Source organism: Pseudorca crassidens, chromosome 16 (genome assembly GCF_039906515.1).
Source record: "Pseudorca crassidens isolate mPseCra1 chromosome 16, mPseCra1.hap1, whole genome shotgun sequence".
Lineage (NCBI taxonomy): Eukaryota > Metazoa > Chordata > Mammalia > Artiodactyla > Delphinidae > Pseudorca > Pseudorca crassidens.
Genome location: NC_090311.1, coordinates 9,779,467 through 9,795,439, shown reverse-complemented (window position 1 = coordinate 9,795,439; position 15,973 = coordinate 9,779,467). Strand labels below are relative to the sequence as shown.

The 15,973-nt window shown below is 43.6% G+C and overlaps 1 protein-coding gene across 1 annotated transcript; it reads right to left on the bottom strand.

Annotated features, from left to right (window-relative positions):
• Nucleotides 1–88: 88 nt before the first annotated feature.
• Nucleotides 89–14,448, bottom strand: NSMCE4A (NSE4 homolog A, SMC5-SMC6 complex component). Its single transcript, XM_067709190.1, has 11 exons — nt 14,066–14,448; nt 13,247–13,324; nt 10,288–10,418; nt 7,909–8,060; nt 5,607–5,706; nt 4,767–4,857; nt 3,829–3,923; nt 2,622–2,670; nt 1,796–1,890; nt 1,619–1,705; nt 89–253 (listed from the first exon to the last, which is right to left on the bottom strand). The coding sequence occupies exons 1-10, from the start codon at nt 14,355–14,357 to the stop codon at nt 1,631–1,633; spliced, it is 1,158 nt and encodes a 385-aa protein (XP_067565291.1). The 5' UTR covers nt 14,358–14,448; the 3' UTR covers nt 89–253; nt 1,619–1,630.
• Nucleotides 14,449–15,973: the final 1,525 nt, after the last annotated feature.

The following is a 15,973-nucleotide window of genomic DNA, read 5'->3' as shown; positions in this document are numbered from 1 at the left end:
ATTAACAACCTAACTAAAACTTCTAATGGGACAGGACTGGAGAAAGGAGAAACTCTTCCCAAGGACAGAAAATAAAGAATAACTACAATTATTTGTGAATATGGCAGTGAACCTCCTTTAATCAAAGACGACCCATTAACTATCAAAAGCTACACTTTACTAAAAACAATCTGTCTTTAAAAATGTTTAATCATACAGTATGTACAATACAATACGCTGCTTTCCTTTTTGGACTTCACTATCCACTTGAGTCCTAAAAAAGGGGGGAAAATAGCTGGTTAACAGTTTATAAATGGTAAAAGTTCATTCAAGATGCATACATGAAATCTAACATCCAGCCCCTCCTCAGTGAGGAGGGCCCAAGTAAACACACATTATATATCTTACATGAATTCTCCTCTTTCCTTCAATTATCTTGGAACAAAAGAAGCTCAATTAATTGAAGCACATGTTAAGAGTTTACATTAATTGTCGCAAGATGTTTGGACCCAGATAACGTCTACAGTATAAATTCTTGGCTACTCTTTATGCTGTGAGTTTACTCTGTCCATCATGGACAGTATCAGAAAACACTGGTCACCATCATTTTACTTGGATTGTAGCAGAGAATTTAACGTATTGATGGATGCAATGAAAAGATGTTAAATTTTTAAATGCTCAAATAATCCCCAATATATTGTGGGGATGAGTATCTTAGGGTAGGTAAACAGTTACTTAACTTTTTTCCTCAAAGTCAGTAGCTCTCTTCAATATCTACTAATAAATGTTATTGTCTTTGAAATTGAATTCCAAAATCTCATAGGAATATAATAAAGAGCATACATAATCAAGCTGAGGGCTTAAGTGAAAGATGCTGTTTCATGTATAGTTTCAGTAGACATTTGATTTCTTTTAAAAAGAAAGCTATTTTTCCTTAAAAAAGTTTACATTAAGTACTAAAAAGCTAATTTTAATTCTCCAAATCATAGAAAATTTGAGCTACAAAAAAAAGTCTTAGCAATTATCTAATTCAGAATCCCCCCATTTTATAGATAGATTTATAGAGAAGGAAAACAAAGCTGGGTGAGATTGACCTGCCCAACATTTTAAAGGGGCAGAGCCAACGGAATCCAGTCTTCTGATTCCCATCCACAGCTGTGTGCAGTACAGATCATTACTAAGATTTCCTCCCAGCAATGTTCTCCATAAAGATGAAGAATTACTTCAAAAGCATAACTCAAATTTCAGAAATGCCCATTACCAACATCATTCCAAGGTAATTCCGTCTTAATCCTCCTTTTCTACTTTGTACCTATAAAATAAGCGAACCTAATGGGACAATGAACAAAACTGATGGGAGGATTCAATATTTCACTTATCTACTTTATCCATTTGTTTGGGCGTAAAAAAAGCCAAACCAAGAACAACCCCTGCTCTGTCTCTTTCAACGGCAAGTCTTAACAACACCAAAGTAATCAATCCAAAGAAGGGAACTTGCAACCTCTAGGTCCTGTTCTGCATTTTTCAGCAGTTACACACAGTTCTAAAAATGGGGCACTAGAGGGAAGCAAAATCCAAATTTCACCAGAATGTGAAAAAAAACTAATAAATACGTGCAGCTTCCCATAGGAAATGTTACCTTCAGCTGGTGTCAAGCACTTAGCCTCTGCCGGCTTTGACTTGAAGTAATCATAGGCTCTGAGATCTCAAAGGTCTTCACAATCTCCTGGCAGAGAACAAAGAACATTTGGGCACTGGGTTTACAGCAAAGGAATTCTTGAAGACGAACTGCCCAAGGCAACATGCAGAGCATTACCTCCCAGTCACGGTAACTCAAAGCTATAATTCCCTGATTCCTAATTTGAGTGTTTTGGTCAATTCCTCCACTTTCTTCGTTAATATTAACAGGCTCTGTTTGAAAGACAAAGTTTTCAAAAGTTATCAAGTCAGAAGAGGTAATCTGAACAGAAACCAATGAATAATAGGAATGAAACCTGTATCGACAAGATACTTAGAATATTACATATTTATTAGGATTTCATGCATTACTGTGCTGTATTATTACAATAGCAAGTAGTTCCGTTTGCTTCCATTCAGAAAAAAATGTGGTAGAATAACACATTCCAATCATTTGAAAAACTCTGCATATCTATGAACCAACCACAGAGCTAAGGCCTAGTGGGTCCAACATGAAATTAAGAACTTTTAAAGGAAGACATAAGTGCAATGAAAGAACTTCATTCTCTACAGGAGACCTTAGAAGGCAAAGAGTAATGGACAGTGTGAATCATTCAACAAAGAATTAAAGATTCGAGCTGCTGGCATTAGGGTTAAAATAGAAAGAAGGAAACTACAAAAATAACTGCAATTACAAGCTTTCTAAATTAAAATTTAAGGGAAATTGTATAATTTCTTGTTTGTCTTCACAGCAATAGATGTTCAATCAATGACACAGATGAATCCATAGGTTTTAAACTATGATTAAGTTTTCAGCATTTTCAGTTAGCTGAAGAAGACACAGCATTGTAAAGTTTGTTACCTAAAATAAAAACTAGTTTACATTTAATAAAATACATTTCACAAACTCTAGTAACAAGTACACTTTCTCTAAAACTAATTTTTCTGAACATAGAATCATTTACCTATTATTGGCAGTCGGTCTTGGTCAAGTCTTATTCTTGCAAACCCATCCTAAAACACAAATGTAATTTTAGGAGAAGACTAAAATTTAGATTCAAAACCTATAACCACTGGATGAAAAAATTACTCAACTAGAAAATTCTAAACCTTAGACAATCAAAGTGTACCGTAACAATGAGGAGTTTATATGGACAAGCCTCCTCTAACATCTTTCTCGACACGGGGTATCCCTCAGGTTCTAATCAGCTCTTTTACAACCGCATCCTGAGGAGCTCTTAAATAAAACTGTACCCATCTTGACTCTTTGACTGATTCATACTTTTTGAATATTCCACTTTTTATTTTTATTATTATTTTTTGTCTGTGCCACTTGGCTTGTGGGATCTTAGTTCCCCCACCAGGGACTGAACCCGGGCCCCTCAGCAGTGAGAGTGTGGAGTCCTAACCACTGGATAGCCAGGGAACTCCTGAATATCCACATTTTATAATGCATAATTCTACCATTTACCATTGACAAAATATGCCTTTGTTATCGTTTCTGGAAAAATACTTTGGTCCATACAAGATTTTTGCGTAAGATGAAAATCAAACTCATCTTACAAGTGCAGGAATGCAACCTGACAGAAGACTAAAGACAGCCCAGAGCAAATTCTCAAAGTACATTTCTGAGTACTTTTTTTTTTTTTCCTAAACCATCTAGTTTGAAATTACTTCAAACTTAAGAGTTACAAGACTACTGTAAAGACCTCCCAGATATCCTTTACCCAGAGTCACCAATTATTTGACTTTTGCCATATTTACATTATTGCTTTCTCTCTATATATATTAATTTTTATGAGTGATGGACAATCTGTTCCTTTTCCCTAAGACTTCAGTGTATGTTTCTTGAAAACAAGAATATTCTCGTACATAACATGACAACTACCAAGTTTGGGAACTTTAACATTTACATCATACAGTTATCTAATCTATAAGTTCCATATTCAAATTTTGCCAATTCTTTCTCTAAAAAATTTCTATAATGTAAAAGCAAGCATGTAAGTTTTTAGCTAGTTCCTTCTGCCTATGACTTGTCAATGTTTTGCTACAATGGATCTAAAACACTTATTGGTTAGTACAAATTCCTTTGCCAGCTCCCATCTATACCTGTTATTATTTACCCTTTTAAAAGCATATAAAAACAATTAGAGAAATAATCTTAAATCTTACCCTTATAATAAAAGAAACATGAAAGATGTTTTCCACTGTTCGGGCAAAAGAATGTGGATCAACCACAAAGTCAAAGAAGGACATCGGAGTATCAGCTACAGACAAAAGAGGAAAAAATTCTTCAGTACAGGAAAAGTTGTTTTTGCTTATCAGTTAAGACCAATACTCTCTAGTGTCAGCCAGAGAAAGGAAATGGGCATTCATCCTGTTGTGGGATGGAAATCAATACAACCCTGCTGGAGGGCAATCTTGTGTACCTGTTAAAAATCTGTAAGCTGTCCTACAGAAATATTAGCACATGTGCGCAAAGTTATGTGCCAAGATTTTTCACTCCAGCAGTTTACACAAGAGTAAAATGTTATAAAGAACTTGCCCACTATTAGAGGGTTTGTTAAATATATTTACGATACAGCCACCCAGTGGGAATCACTGAAAAGAATAAGCGGGATCTTATGTATTGATGTGGGAAAATGTCCACATGGAGAAGTCATATTGCAGAATAATGTGTATATTATGATTAGCTTTGAAAAAAGCAAAAAACCGACAAAAATATCCCTACTTAGTTGCATATTTATTATGACATAAACATAAGAAAATCTGAAAATATACACATCACATTTTATAAGTGGCAACCTCTAGGGAGTGAGGACAGGTAGAATAGGTACTTGACTTTTTACCTTTCTCACTTCTATGGCATGTATTATTTTGTAACAGAAAAAATATCCCACCTTCTAAAGATAAAAATGAGAATTTACTACACCAATGTTCTCATGGAATTTCTAGAGAGGAGAAGCCTCATTAAAGACGTACGTCAAGAAAGAATCAAAATGATTCAAACATTACATATATGCCTTTTGAATAAAAATAACTTCTCACTGAAAGTGACACAGGCCTGATAAATACAAGTTGCTCCCTTTTGAGCTTGGTATCATACTTACGATCTTTTTGAAAATATGTTTGCAACAATCCCAAGATTCTTTCTACTTCTTTTTCTGTTGCTTCTTGATGAGATTCTTCCATTCTTTTTAACTGAAAATATAAAGTCGTTATCAAGCAGACTGACCTATTTGTCTGCCTGTTAACCTTTTCTGCTCTCTTACATGGCCAAACTCCTCTAAATATCTTTTATCTGGGATTACTAGCAGTTTTTATCCCCATCTTACAACTAATAGTTAAAAAAGATTTTTCTGGTTTTAGTAACATTTTCATATTAATTTTCTAATAGAAGAGTAGCATTACCAAATCAACCATTTTCAGGTTGAACATAAAATAGCAAAATACAAAAGGGACAATTTAGAACAGTGGTTCTCAACCGGGAGTGACTGTGCACCACCCCTCCCCCACCCCACTGATGGGCCATTTGCTAACATTTGGTTGTCATACTTGGGGTGGGGCAGGGGGAGTGACAGGATGCTATTAACATCTAGTGGGAAGAGGCCAAGGATGCTGCTAAACATCCTGTCATGCACAGGACAGCCTCTCACAACCAAGAATTATCCAGCCCAAATGCTGACAGCGCTGAGGTTAAGAAACCCTGGTTTGGGAGAACGAATCCAAACTATAGAAATGAGTTAAAACTAAGACAAGTGGTCAATCCGATAAAATGTTTAAAGGCTTAAACATGTCAAAAATGATTCAAACATTAAATGATTACTTTTAAGTGACAGAACCTGACTCCAGACCCTAAAGCTTAGAAAAGATGGGCAAAGTACATGTACATCGTATTAATGGCTGTTTGAAATTAGCTGTGTTAAAAGGCAACGTGTGAAGAAACAAACCTCGTCAGGCATTGCCTGCTGCTCTTCTATCATCCGAACTTTTCTGGAACGCTCGGTTCGTGGCTTTGGCACGGGGCACTCTCCTTGTATTGAACCCAACCTAATGAAAAATATGCTCTCATGTCTTTTTTTGGGGGGTTTTTTGTTTTTGTTTTTGTTTTTTGCGGTACACTGGCCTCTCACTGCTGTGGCCTCTCCCGTTGTGGAGCACAGGCTCTGGACGCGCAGGCTCAGCGGCCATGGCTCACGGGCCCAGCCGCTCCGCGGCATGTGGGATCTTCCCGGACCGGGGCACGAACCCGTGTCCCCTGCATCGGCAGGCGGACTCTCAACCACCACACCACCAGGGAAGCCCTTTTGTTTGTTTTTAAAACAAACTAATTTCACTAACTGAAAGCAGTTCCCATGGCATAGTCAAATTCGCAACCAGGCATCAGTGATGTATGAGTGACATCAGACCAAGACTCTTGTGTCAGGTTTGTAACACCCTTTCTGCTCCCTCTGTGTGTCTAAAAGAATTCTTAGGAGCTCGCCTCAATCCCAGATACCTCCTCAACACGTTCGTATTTTACTCTGAACAGTAAGCCGGTGAATATGCCTGTGGTCCTCCCAGCTAGCCTGTTGTCTGTTTCACAAAGCCAACTTCAGAGATCAGGGGAAGGGAACGAACAGCTCCACTGGGGTTAAGATTTAAAAGCCTTTTGGTCTGGGGGTGCCAGGGCAGAGGCCCACAGCCTGGGAATCCAGAACACACCTGTCTTAGGAGATAACAGGTCAGGCAGAGGCCAAGGGATTCCTTTCCCATTTGGATTCCCTCCACCTTCCAAAAAAGCCCTATAGAGGTACCATGCAGAAACCAAGGCCCAGAGAATTTAGACCCATGTGGTCCCTACACTTGAGGAAATCAAAGTATACAGTAGAGATGGACAGATAAATATTCACGCACAAAGGTCCATTTCCACATAATATGGTAGATCCTGTGGTGCTGTAGTGGAGTATTACTCAAGTGCTATGAGAGCATTTGGACAGAGAGATCTACCCAGACAAGGGAGGGGTCTGGTTGGGAAAACTGATCCTACACTGATACCTCTGTCTAGAGAAGTCACTGGAGGCTTCCAAGCTGGTGCCTGTGGGAGAAGTAAACCTTACCAGATGGAAAAAAAAGGGGAAAGGACACTGCAGGCCAAGGGAACAAACAGCAAGTGCAAGGCTGCAAAGCCGTACATAAATCATTGCGGCTGCAAGTTGAGCTACATCATGAGATAAAGGTTAAGTCACACAACAAAAGGCTATCTTTAGATCCTAGGATTTATGACACAGCCTACAACTCAGCCACAAAAAAGACTTGGACTTTTCCTATAGTAAGGAAGCTTGACTTTTTTGCTGTAATATACAGCGGTTCTGGGCACTTGAGTTAAGGGAAGTCTTGTTAAAAACAGATGCCGGGCCCCACGCCCCAGACGGACCACATCTGCATCTCCAAAGCCTTCTAACAGACACTACCAATCTCAGAAGGTTTAGAAGGGTAATCAGAAGAGACAGATGCCCTGGAGCTATCCACTTAAGGAAGAAACCACCTGGGTGCTTACCCCAGAGAAGTTATCTACTATGTATTTAAAGGCTGTCTCACAGAAGAACCAGTAAGAGCTGTTCTTAGCTTCTCCATAGGACTGAGCTGGGAAATTAAGACAGAAGCCAATTCCATCTGAGTATAAAGAAAAGCTTTTCAAAATTAGAGCTGTATCCAAAAACTGAACTAGGCAGTTTATGTGATAGTGACTCAAGCAGTCTTCAGACATAAGTCAGAGATCATCTAACAGGAAACTATATATAATAAATGGCACTTTACATATACTGGTAGAATTTTAAGACATCTTTCATAGGAGGTATCATCCTCCTACCTGATAAGGACTTTAAAGATGATAAAACAAAGCCAGACATTATGCCACAGACCCAAAGTCTGCCACGCCAGAAAGCAGAGGAGCAACTAAGCCCCGGCACAGCCAAATAAGTAAGTAAATAAATAAATATAAAAAAGAAAATAAAAGAAAGAAAGCTAAGGAGCCAGCAGGGCGCCCTGGTAAGGAGGTACCAGCCCACGGCCTTTCCTCCTTAAATGAAGCAGGATGAGGGTCCATCCACATCAAGATTTTATGGGCTTTTAAATCAAAGTTTAGAAAGTCTCCGAACAACGTCATCATGATCGTCACCTCCACAATACCGAAGGATTTTTGCCCCTACGATAAAAAACAATTTAAGGTTTACAAATGGCTGCTGTGTCGGATTTTTAAAATAATCTTACAGAAAGTGGAATGTATGGGTTTTATTAAAGGTGTTTTCTGCTGTTCTGCCTGATATTTTCCAGGAGTCATAGACTATGAATTCAAAATCAGAACTATCTTCATCACGGATGAGTTCTTCAGCTTCTAGCGGATTTACACCCATATGTGTCAGCTACAAAAACGAAGGGAAACAAAAACCCCAGTTAAGCCACAAGCAATCATTCACCGTACCCAGTCGTCTCTATCACTAAACAACAGGCCAGAGGCAAAGTCTGTTTTTGCTGTCCTAACACGTTGGCTAAATTTCTTATTATAAATTCCTATTTTCAAAGGTACCTTCTTTGTGGCAGAAAATATTCCTCAATGTACTCAGAACCTTTTGGTAAGAAAGCGAGATGATCCAGACCAATGGTTCTCACCAGAGTGATTCTGTACCCCCCGTGCCCCCGCAGGGGTCTTTTGGCTTCATGTCTGGAGACATTTTTGGCTGTCACAACTGGGTTGGGGGGAGGCGGAGAGGGCAGCGTTACTGGCAGCTGGTGGGCAGAAGCCAGGATGCTCTCAGTATCCTACAACAGGCCCCCACAACAAAGACTCAGCCAGCCCAAAATGTCCTTCGTGCCCAGCCTGAGAAACCTTGCTCTAGCCCCCTGCAGGCTGAGGGGTGGACGGACCAGAACTAAGCCCACCGGGAATTTCCGATCACCCGTAGTTCACTTTTAAAGTATTAGCAAAGCTGAATTAGCATAAAAATATGACATGACATCCCCAAGCAAAAGTTCTGAGACAGAACAGGGAAGTTTAGCTGGCTTTGGATTTTCGTTTTTCAGCCAACCTCCTGGAGACCTCTATTCAGCTCGTATCTCAGCATTTCCAGAGAGCAGGGGCCTAGCGTCAGGGAGAGAATCGTTCATCTTAAAACCGCCTTCCTGGGAAGAGTTGGCGGAAGTCTAATAATTCTGCTACCTGAAGCTATCTTACAGGAAGTGTATTACATGAAATTTGCTTTTATGAAAGTACACTTTTATTACACTATAAAATTATGAAATGCCTAGAGGTTATCAAATTAAAATGGTAGTATCATATATAAACAGTAATCAAAAACCCTCAGAGAGCTTCACCCGTTAAAGGCAGTTAAACTTTGAAGAAAGGAGAGGCTGCCAGAACCCGATCAGAGAGGCGTGGTCAGCTCCACCCCATCCTCCTGCCGCCCTGTCCCACCGCCGCACGCTTGGAGGAACACATTTCAGTTTCTGTCTGGTCAAATCTACCAATCTTTTCTCTATAGTCTTTTTATTTAGTGTCATACTTGAAAAGATCTTCCCTTCCCAGAGACTAGACAGCTATTAATTTCAGGTTTTATATGGACTGCTTTAAGACTTCTGGAATTTATTTTGATATGTTATTTAAAGTACAAAGCTCACCCTGATAAATAAAAGTAATTTTTAAAAAGATTACCCAATACATAGTTAACTTTATTTATTGAGCTATACATTAGTGTGCATTTTCCAAAATACATGATACGTCAAAATTTTAAAGTTGTTAAAAAAGAAAATGTTAAGGTTTAAAATTTAAGTAGAATAAATTTAAATTTTAAAAAAATCTAAGGTTTTAGAAACAACGAAAACCTCGTCTGCCTCATACCTTTACAAAATACTTTATCTGGTCAGGTCTCATGGTACTAAATCATTTTAATAACCTTTTAACACACATTTGGTCAGAAAATCAATGTCCTAGCAGAAATGCTAGGATACAGGTTGGCTCAAAGTAGAACCAAGGAAAAAAAGACAACAGAGTAACGTACAAAGTTAGTCTCCTTGTGCTTTTTTTTGGTAAATCCATCAAGGAAAAGTTTCCAAATTTCAGGTAACAGCCATTCAAACGTATTAAGAGGCAAAGACAGGTGAACAAAACAACAACAACGAAAAAAACCAAAAGCAGAACCCCAATCATATTCGGATGGTTCTGAAATATTCTCAAAGACAAATCAAAACATGGCCCCTCCACTAGACCTGTCATCTCCAGCTGAACTCTGCCACCTGCAGTGTGGGCTTTTGCCCAGCCTGGGACAAACGTCCTAGGTCACTGAGAATAAGCTGGAACACTTATGAACTGACAGCTGAGTGAGGAAAAACATGGCCATTTGAAATAAACATAGCGCCCAGAGTCTTAGAAGGCTAGGAGATTTTCAAACTGCTCTGAGCTGCCAACCTAGATTCCACCACAGAGCTCGACTGTCATCTGTTTAATTTGGTAAGATCTCTTTGGAGGAATCTGAGGCCCAAAAAAGGAAAAATGAAGTGAAAACCATTTGCATATGGATATAAGCAAAGTAGATAATTATACAATATGTGACAGATGAAGCATTTTTTATTAAGATTCTGTAGCTTTGAACTTACTAGGGTTTCGACATATCTTAACATATCAAACGAGTTCAGATCAGAACGCAGCTGCTTTGCCTTCTCTTTGCCCAAATCTGAAGCCAAAACAAGAAAGTGGGCGTCTAGGACTGCTTCTCTTGCTCGGGACACTATTCAAAAAAGAAGGAAAACACACACATTACAACATACACATTATCCACAGGTATTTTCCCAAAACTTCCAACTACACTTACTCCGCATTTCCCACGGGACCAAAAAAATCTCAAACGTCATCCATCTCCATCTAAAAATTGGTTCCCCTGCCCAGCTCACCAAAATCTGAAATCAAAGCTAACCAGTCTTCCTAAAAGCCAGCTCCCTCTGCACTTTTCCTACTCCCGAGAACTGAACCGCAATCTCGTAACAACCCCAGCTTAACAAAACCTCCATCATCTCCAACACCGGCTTTTCCCTTGGACTCCAGCAACCCATCCCAGCCACTGTTAACACCGCGCTGATGATGTAAGTCAAACTGAATGCCTGCTATGTGTAAGGCACCGTGCTGGGCGTGGTGGTTTGCCAACCAGCAACAGGTAAGTGGTCAAGGAGCCTCAGGTGAAATTAGGTGCGGGGCCGGCAGCGGAAGATGCAGCCTCTACCTGGCAGCACGAGCACCACCAAATGAACAGTCTACAGGCAGCAGGGCCGTGACCGCTGAGGATGGACGATCCCAAGACGTTTGACAGAGGGCATGGGATTTAAGATAAGCTATAGGCAGAAAAAGATTTAAATAGGACAGAAGAAGGGAATGGGGCAGGGAAACCGAGGAGGAAGTTTGGGGAGGTGAGGGAAGGGTCCACTGGGGGAAACAGCAGGGCTGAGAGGAATGGGTTTAATCAGACTCCGAAGGGAACAGGCAGTGTGTAAAAAGCGCTCCAGGAACACCGGCAAAGGCAAATGGAAAAGACACCCAAGAAGAGACAAATACACAAATACCTTTGCTTTTCTCACTCCCCAAGGCCATTTCGTTTGAATTACTATTTCCCGAACATTCCTCAGGCTGGTGAACTTACTGACTCCAGGCTTTGTATTTATACATCATTTTCATTTTTTTTTAACATTATCACAATTTTTTAAAATATTTATTTATTTATTGGCTGCATTGGGTCTTCGCTGCTGAGCGCGGGCTTTCTCTAGTTGTGGCGACCAGGGGCTACTCTTCGTTGTGGTGTGCGGGCTTCTCATTGCGGTGGCTTCTCTTGTTGCAGAGCGCGGGCTCTAGGTGCACAGGCTTCAGTAGTTGTGGAACAGGGGCTCAGTAGTTGTGTCTCGCGGGCTTTAGAACGCAGGCTCAGTAGTTGTGGCGCACGGGCTTAGTTGCTCCGCAGCATGTGGGACCTTCCCGGACCAGGGCTCGAACCCATGTCGCCTGCATTGGCAGGCGGATTCTTAACCACTGCGCCACCAGCGAAGTCCCTTTCCTCAGTTTTAATTTAGGAGAGTTACTGCGAAAGTGACAATGAGTGAGAGAACGAGGCAGAGGCAGAAGCTAGAGGGGCGGGTTCCTGGGCTGCTCTAGACCCCCCAGCACATCACTGTCACAGCGCACACTGAGGAAAGTGCAGATCTCTCACGGATGGATCCAAGCCTCTAAAGAGTTAAAACTGAGAACATCAGATCCACGTCTACGGGGGATACAGAGTTCTGTGCTGGCTGACCACCTCCCAGGTCAGTTGTAAATAATTTTGCCTTAAAGAGGTGACCCAGCCAGCACAGTGGAAATGGCTGAGGGGGAAACGATCTGTTGATCGACAACTCTTAAGCTGGGTGAATAATAATAATAAGGGGGCGAAGGGGTCAAGAGTAACCTTGAGGAGCCAGCCTGGGGGGGTCCAGGCTTGGGAGAGAAGAAAAGCCTAGAGGGTGGAGGAGGGATTTCACAGGGTGAAAAGGAAAGGCTGGCTTCCGGAAGGTTTGCGGAAATTAGGTGAACTGGTAGACCAAGATGGGGGATGGTAAGTAGACCAAGATGGGGGATGGTAAGGAGGCGGCAGTCACAGCAAGAGAGACACAGATTTGAAGGCGTACAGATAGAAAATGTGCACGTGGGTGACATTTAAACATCAGCCACACTAGCGAATGACCAGAAATAAACATTCTGGTCTTCAAAGAACATGAGGAATCGTGGTGTCCGGGCAGCGGCCGGCTCTGCCGGCTTCTTCACCCGCGTCTGCCTGCACCCTCCCTTTCCGCTCCCAATGGACTTAGGAGGGAAAAGTGGTCTGGGGACTCATCCTAGGGCTCTGTGACCCAGTGCCCACATCAGGGGCCTCTCTGACCTGTCCTCTGTCTTCAGACAGACAGACTGCTCTTACCACTAACACTGCTGCTGCTTTTCATTCAAACCAAGATTATTTTTTAGCGCCTCCTCCTTCTGCAACACAGGTCTAGAGTTCAGTGCTGAGATTTCTCTCTCTTTTTCTCACACCCCTCCCCCCATCAGAGACCAACAGGGCCACCTTTGGACATGGCTACCCCTACTGGGTTACAGGTGGACCAAGAGGAAGGAGCTGAGGGAGGGGAGGTCGGGAGGACAGGGAAAGAAACAGGACGTCAAGGTCCAGCTCAGTCCTTTCTTTTTAATTCATCCATTCAACCAATGCATTCTGGGGATACAGCAGTCAATACAGTAGAAAGATAATACACAGAAAGTTCTCAAATTTGAACAAGCAACAGAACCACCTGGGGGGCTTTGTCAGACACAGCTCCCCACCTCCCCAAATTTCACGTAAAGCCCTTACTATATGCTTAGGGAATGGTAAGTGCACAATAAAAGTAGAAGTAGTGCTACAGTGAAAACGGTTCCAAAACTAGTTAAGCACTATTATAAATGTGGGAGTTGTCTGATGTCGATAATTCGCTTCTTATGTAAAACTAATGAAAATTATCCTAAAACATATGATAACACAAAGCTTCCATACATAAAATAATGAATTACCTCCATTAAACAGGGTGTTGGCCTCTTCAAGGACCTCTGTTAACTTGTCGCTGGCATTCAATATATCCTCCCGGTTTTCTATTTAAAAAAATACAAGCTTTGGGAAGCGTGCTCATCATTCGCTAACAAATGGCTGACAAAGTGACCAGCTGCAGCAACACAGCCAAGCCCCGCCCCCTGCTCCCCGGGGGAATTACTTCCAACAGCTTTATCTCTTTAACCAAGACGGCCAGGCGAGAGAAAGAGGACTGTACCCCTTTAGCAGAATGAACTTTAAAAGGGGACCCACTTGGCTCCCCCTAAACTTCACCCAAAGGCTCCACTCCTTCTGCAGCCTCTGAGGAGCGCTGCTAACAGTGGTTCTCAAACTCTGCAAGCCACAGGATCCCCTGGGCCACCTAGAGTTTCAGACTGGATAGGTCTGGAGTGCGGTCCGGGAATTTGAATTTCTGACAGTTCACGGGCGACGCTGCCGCGGGCGGGCGAGCGCTCGCTGGGAACCGCTGGATGCAAGAGAAGGAGCCCAGGCTCCGCGTGCCGTCTCTCCCCCTTCCCGACCATCTGGGCTCGCACGAGTGCCCGCCCGCGCCTGGCCTCCGGCGGTGCCGTCCTGCTCCTCGGGGACCTGCGCGCCCCGGCCAAGGTCGTGCAGCGCTATCCGCACGACGGATATGCGAGCGCCTCGCAAGCCAATCGAGGCGCGGCCAGGCGGCGCAGGGCTGGCCCCGGCCGCCGCCCGCGCCGCCCCGCGCCCGCGCCGCCCCGCGCCCGCGCCGCCCCGCGCCGCCCCGCGCCCGCGCCCGCGCCGCCCCGCCTTACGTTGGACCGAGTTGATGAGCGCCCGGTACTGATGGCGGATCTGGCGGCACAGGCCATGGTCGGTCTCCGCCTCCAAGCTCGCCGGGTCCATCATCTCGTCCCCGGAATCCGACGGCTCCGTCTCCTCCAAGCTCGGGCGCTCCGGGGCCTCCCTGCGCTCGGGCGCGGCGCCGCGGCGGGACACGGGCGACAGCGGGGAGCGCGATCGGGAGCGGGAGCAGGTGCGATCCCGGTGCGGGTCGCGGCCCCGGCCCCGGCCCTCGGACCGGCGACCGCTGCCGTCCCCAGACATCGCGCCAAGCCGCCCTGCAACTTCGCAGCGGCGGAAGTTCGCGCCAGAAACTGAAACCCCTGCTCTGCGCGAGCGCTTGCTCCCTGCGGAACGCGGCTCCCGGGCCGGCGCGAGAGCACAGCGACGCCTGTGGCTGGAGGCCGACGGCGGGGACGAGATCGGGGGCGCAGTGGTTAGAGCGCCGCCGGGCCGGCACCGGGCGCAACGCAGGCCCCTGACCTTTCGCGCCCCTGATGTTTGATACACTGAGATCCCACTTACTCCACACTGGAAGGTGCTTAGGATCTTGGTTGTCTGGTCCCGCGTGCCGGCCGCAACAGACTGGGAAAGGGTCTCTTTGGCTCTCCGGGACACAGCCACAGCCTTGAAACAAATACTTAGCATTCTTCCAGGTGAAAATTCATTCCAAGCGCCAGACAGAAATACCTGGGACATTTATTTCCAGGTCATGGGCACGCAGCCCATGTTTGTTGATCGAGGCTCCTGCAGTTAAGCAGGATGAGCGGTGGACCTGGAGATAAGAGAGGCGATTCTGCCACTATCTGTGAACTTAGCTCCTTGAGCCATCCTTGGGGGGACCAAATGGGGTTTATAAACAGCTGGCAATCCCACTCTTTTTGAGGACAGAAGAACTAATGAGCAAACAAAAAGTTCACAAGTTTTTTTGGTTTTCTCATAGTAAACTCTGTTAACCATCGCTTCTAAATATCTACACCTTGACAGTTTATGTTCATAATCGGTCCTCAAACTAAAAGATTCTAAAATACCTTCAAATGGGTCTAAGAACGATGAAATTATATTCCTATAGTTTTAAAGATAAATGGATGAATTTCATTGCATGTATTTTGGAATTTCATTCCATGTATTGCAACGTTTCTCAAGTGTTCTCTTCGGTGTTGAGAACACATTTTCTCAAAGGAACAACATTATAAGTTGAGTTACTACATGAGCCTACAAAAATACCATTTTGTGAATCAGGTATAGTCAGCTTGAGTAAGCACTATTCATTGCTGCCCAACACATATGTCTCACCTCACACCTGCTTCACCTGGATTTCAGGAAAGGTATGCGCTGGCACCTGCTTCATTGGATGAAGCATGATTGGTCTAAATGAATCATGGTAATCTCATCCCCCTTCCCCAATGACTGGGCTAGGGATAGGACTCGATCCAGTTCTGGACAGTGACGTGAGCGGGAGCTTCCCATTTGGATGACACACGAAGCCTCCGGAGAAGAAAGCCTTTACCCCCATCCTCACTCTTCTTTGTGATGCTGGCATGAGGAAATGGAGCCTGCACGATGACAGCCGTCTACTACTGATGACATGACAAGCATGAGAAAAGACCAGAATACTGGGGACACTGGAGAGGAAGGATGGACATGGCTGAATTGCTGAGTGAGGTGGAGTCTGCCTACCTCCAGACTCCTTGTTAAGTAAGCCACAAATACCCTGTGGTTCAGGCCGCCGTTAACGGTTTTGTAGTTGCTACTTGCAGCTCAGTGCGTTGGAACTGAAACAAATACTTAGCCTTCTTCCAGGTGGAAATTTGTTCCACACTCCAGACAAAAATCCCTGGAACATTGCATTCAATTCAACAAGCTTTTGATGTGTATTA

Bases quoted from the DNA above. Each gene is read 5' to 3' on its own strand.
- NSMCE4A (XM_067709190.1), bottom strand. From the start codon at position 14,357: ATGTCTGGGGACGGCAGCGGTCGCCGGTCCGAGGGCCGGGGCCGGGGC. The intron at 10,419-13,246 runs GTAATTCATTAT...TTTTTTGAATAG, and splicing joins CAACACCCTGTTTAATGGAG to TGTCCCGAGCAAGAGAAGCA. The intron at 1,706-1,795 runs GTAATGCTCTGC...GTTCTCTGCCAG, and splicing joins TGAGTTACCGTGACTGGGAG to GAGATTGTGAAGACCTTTGA.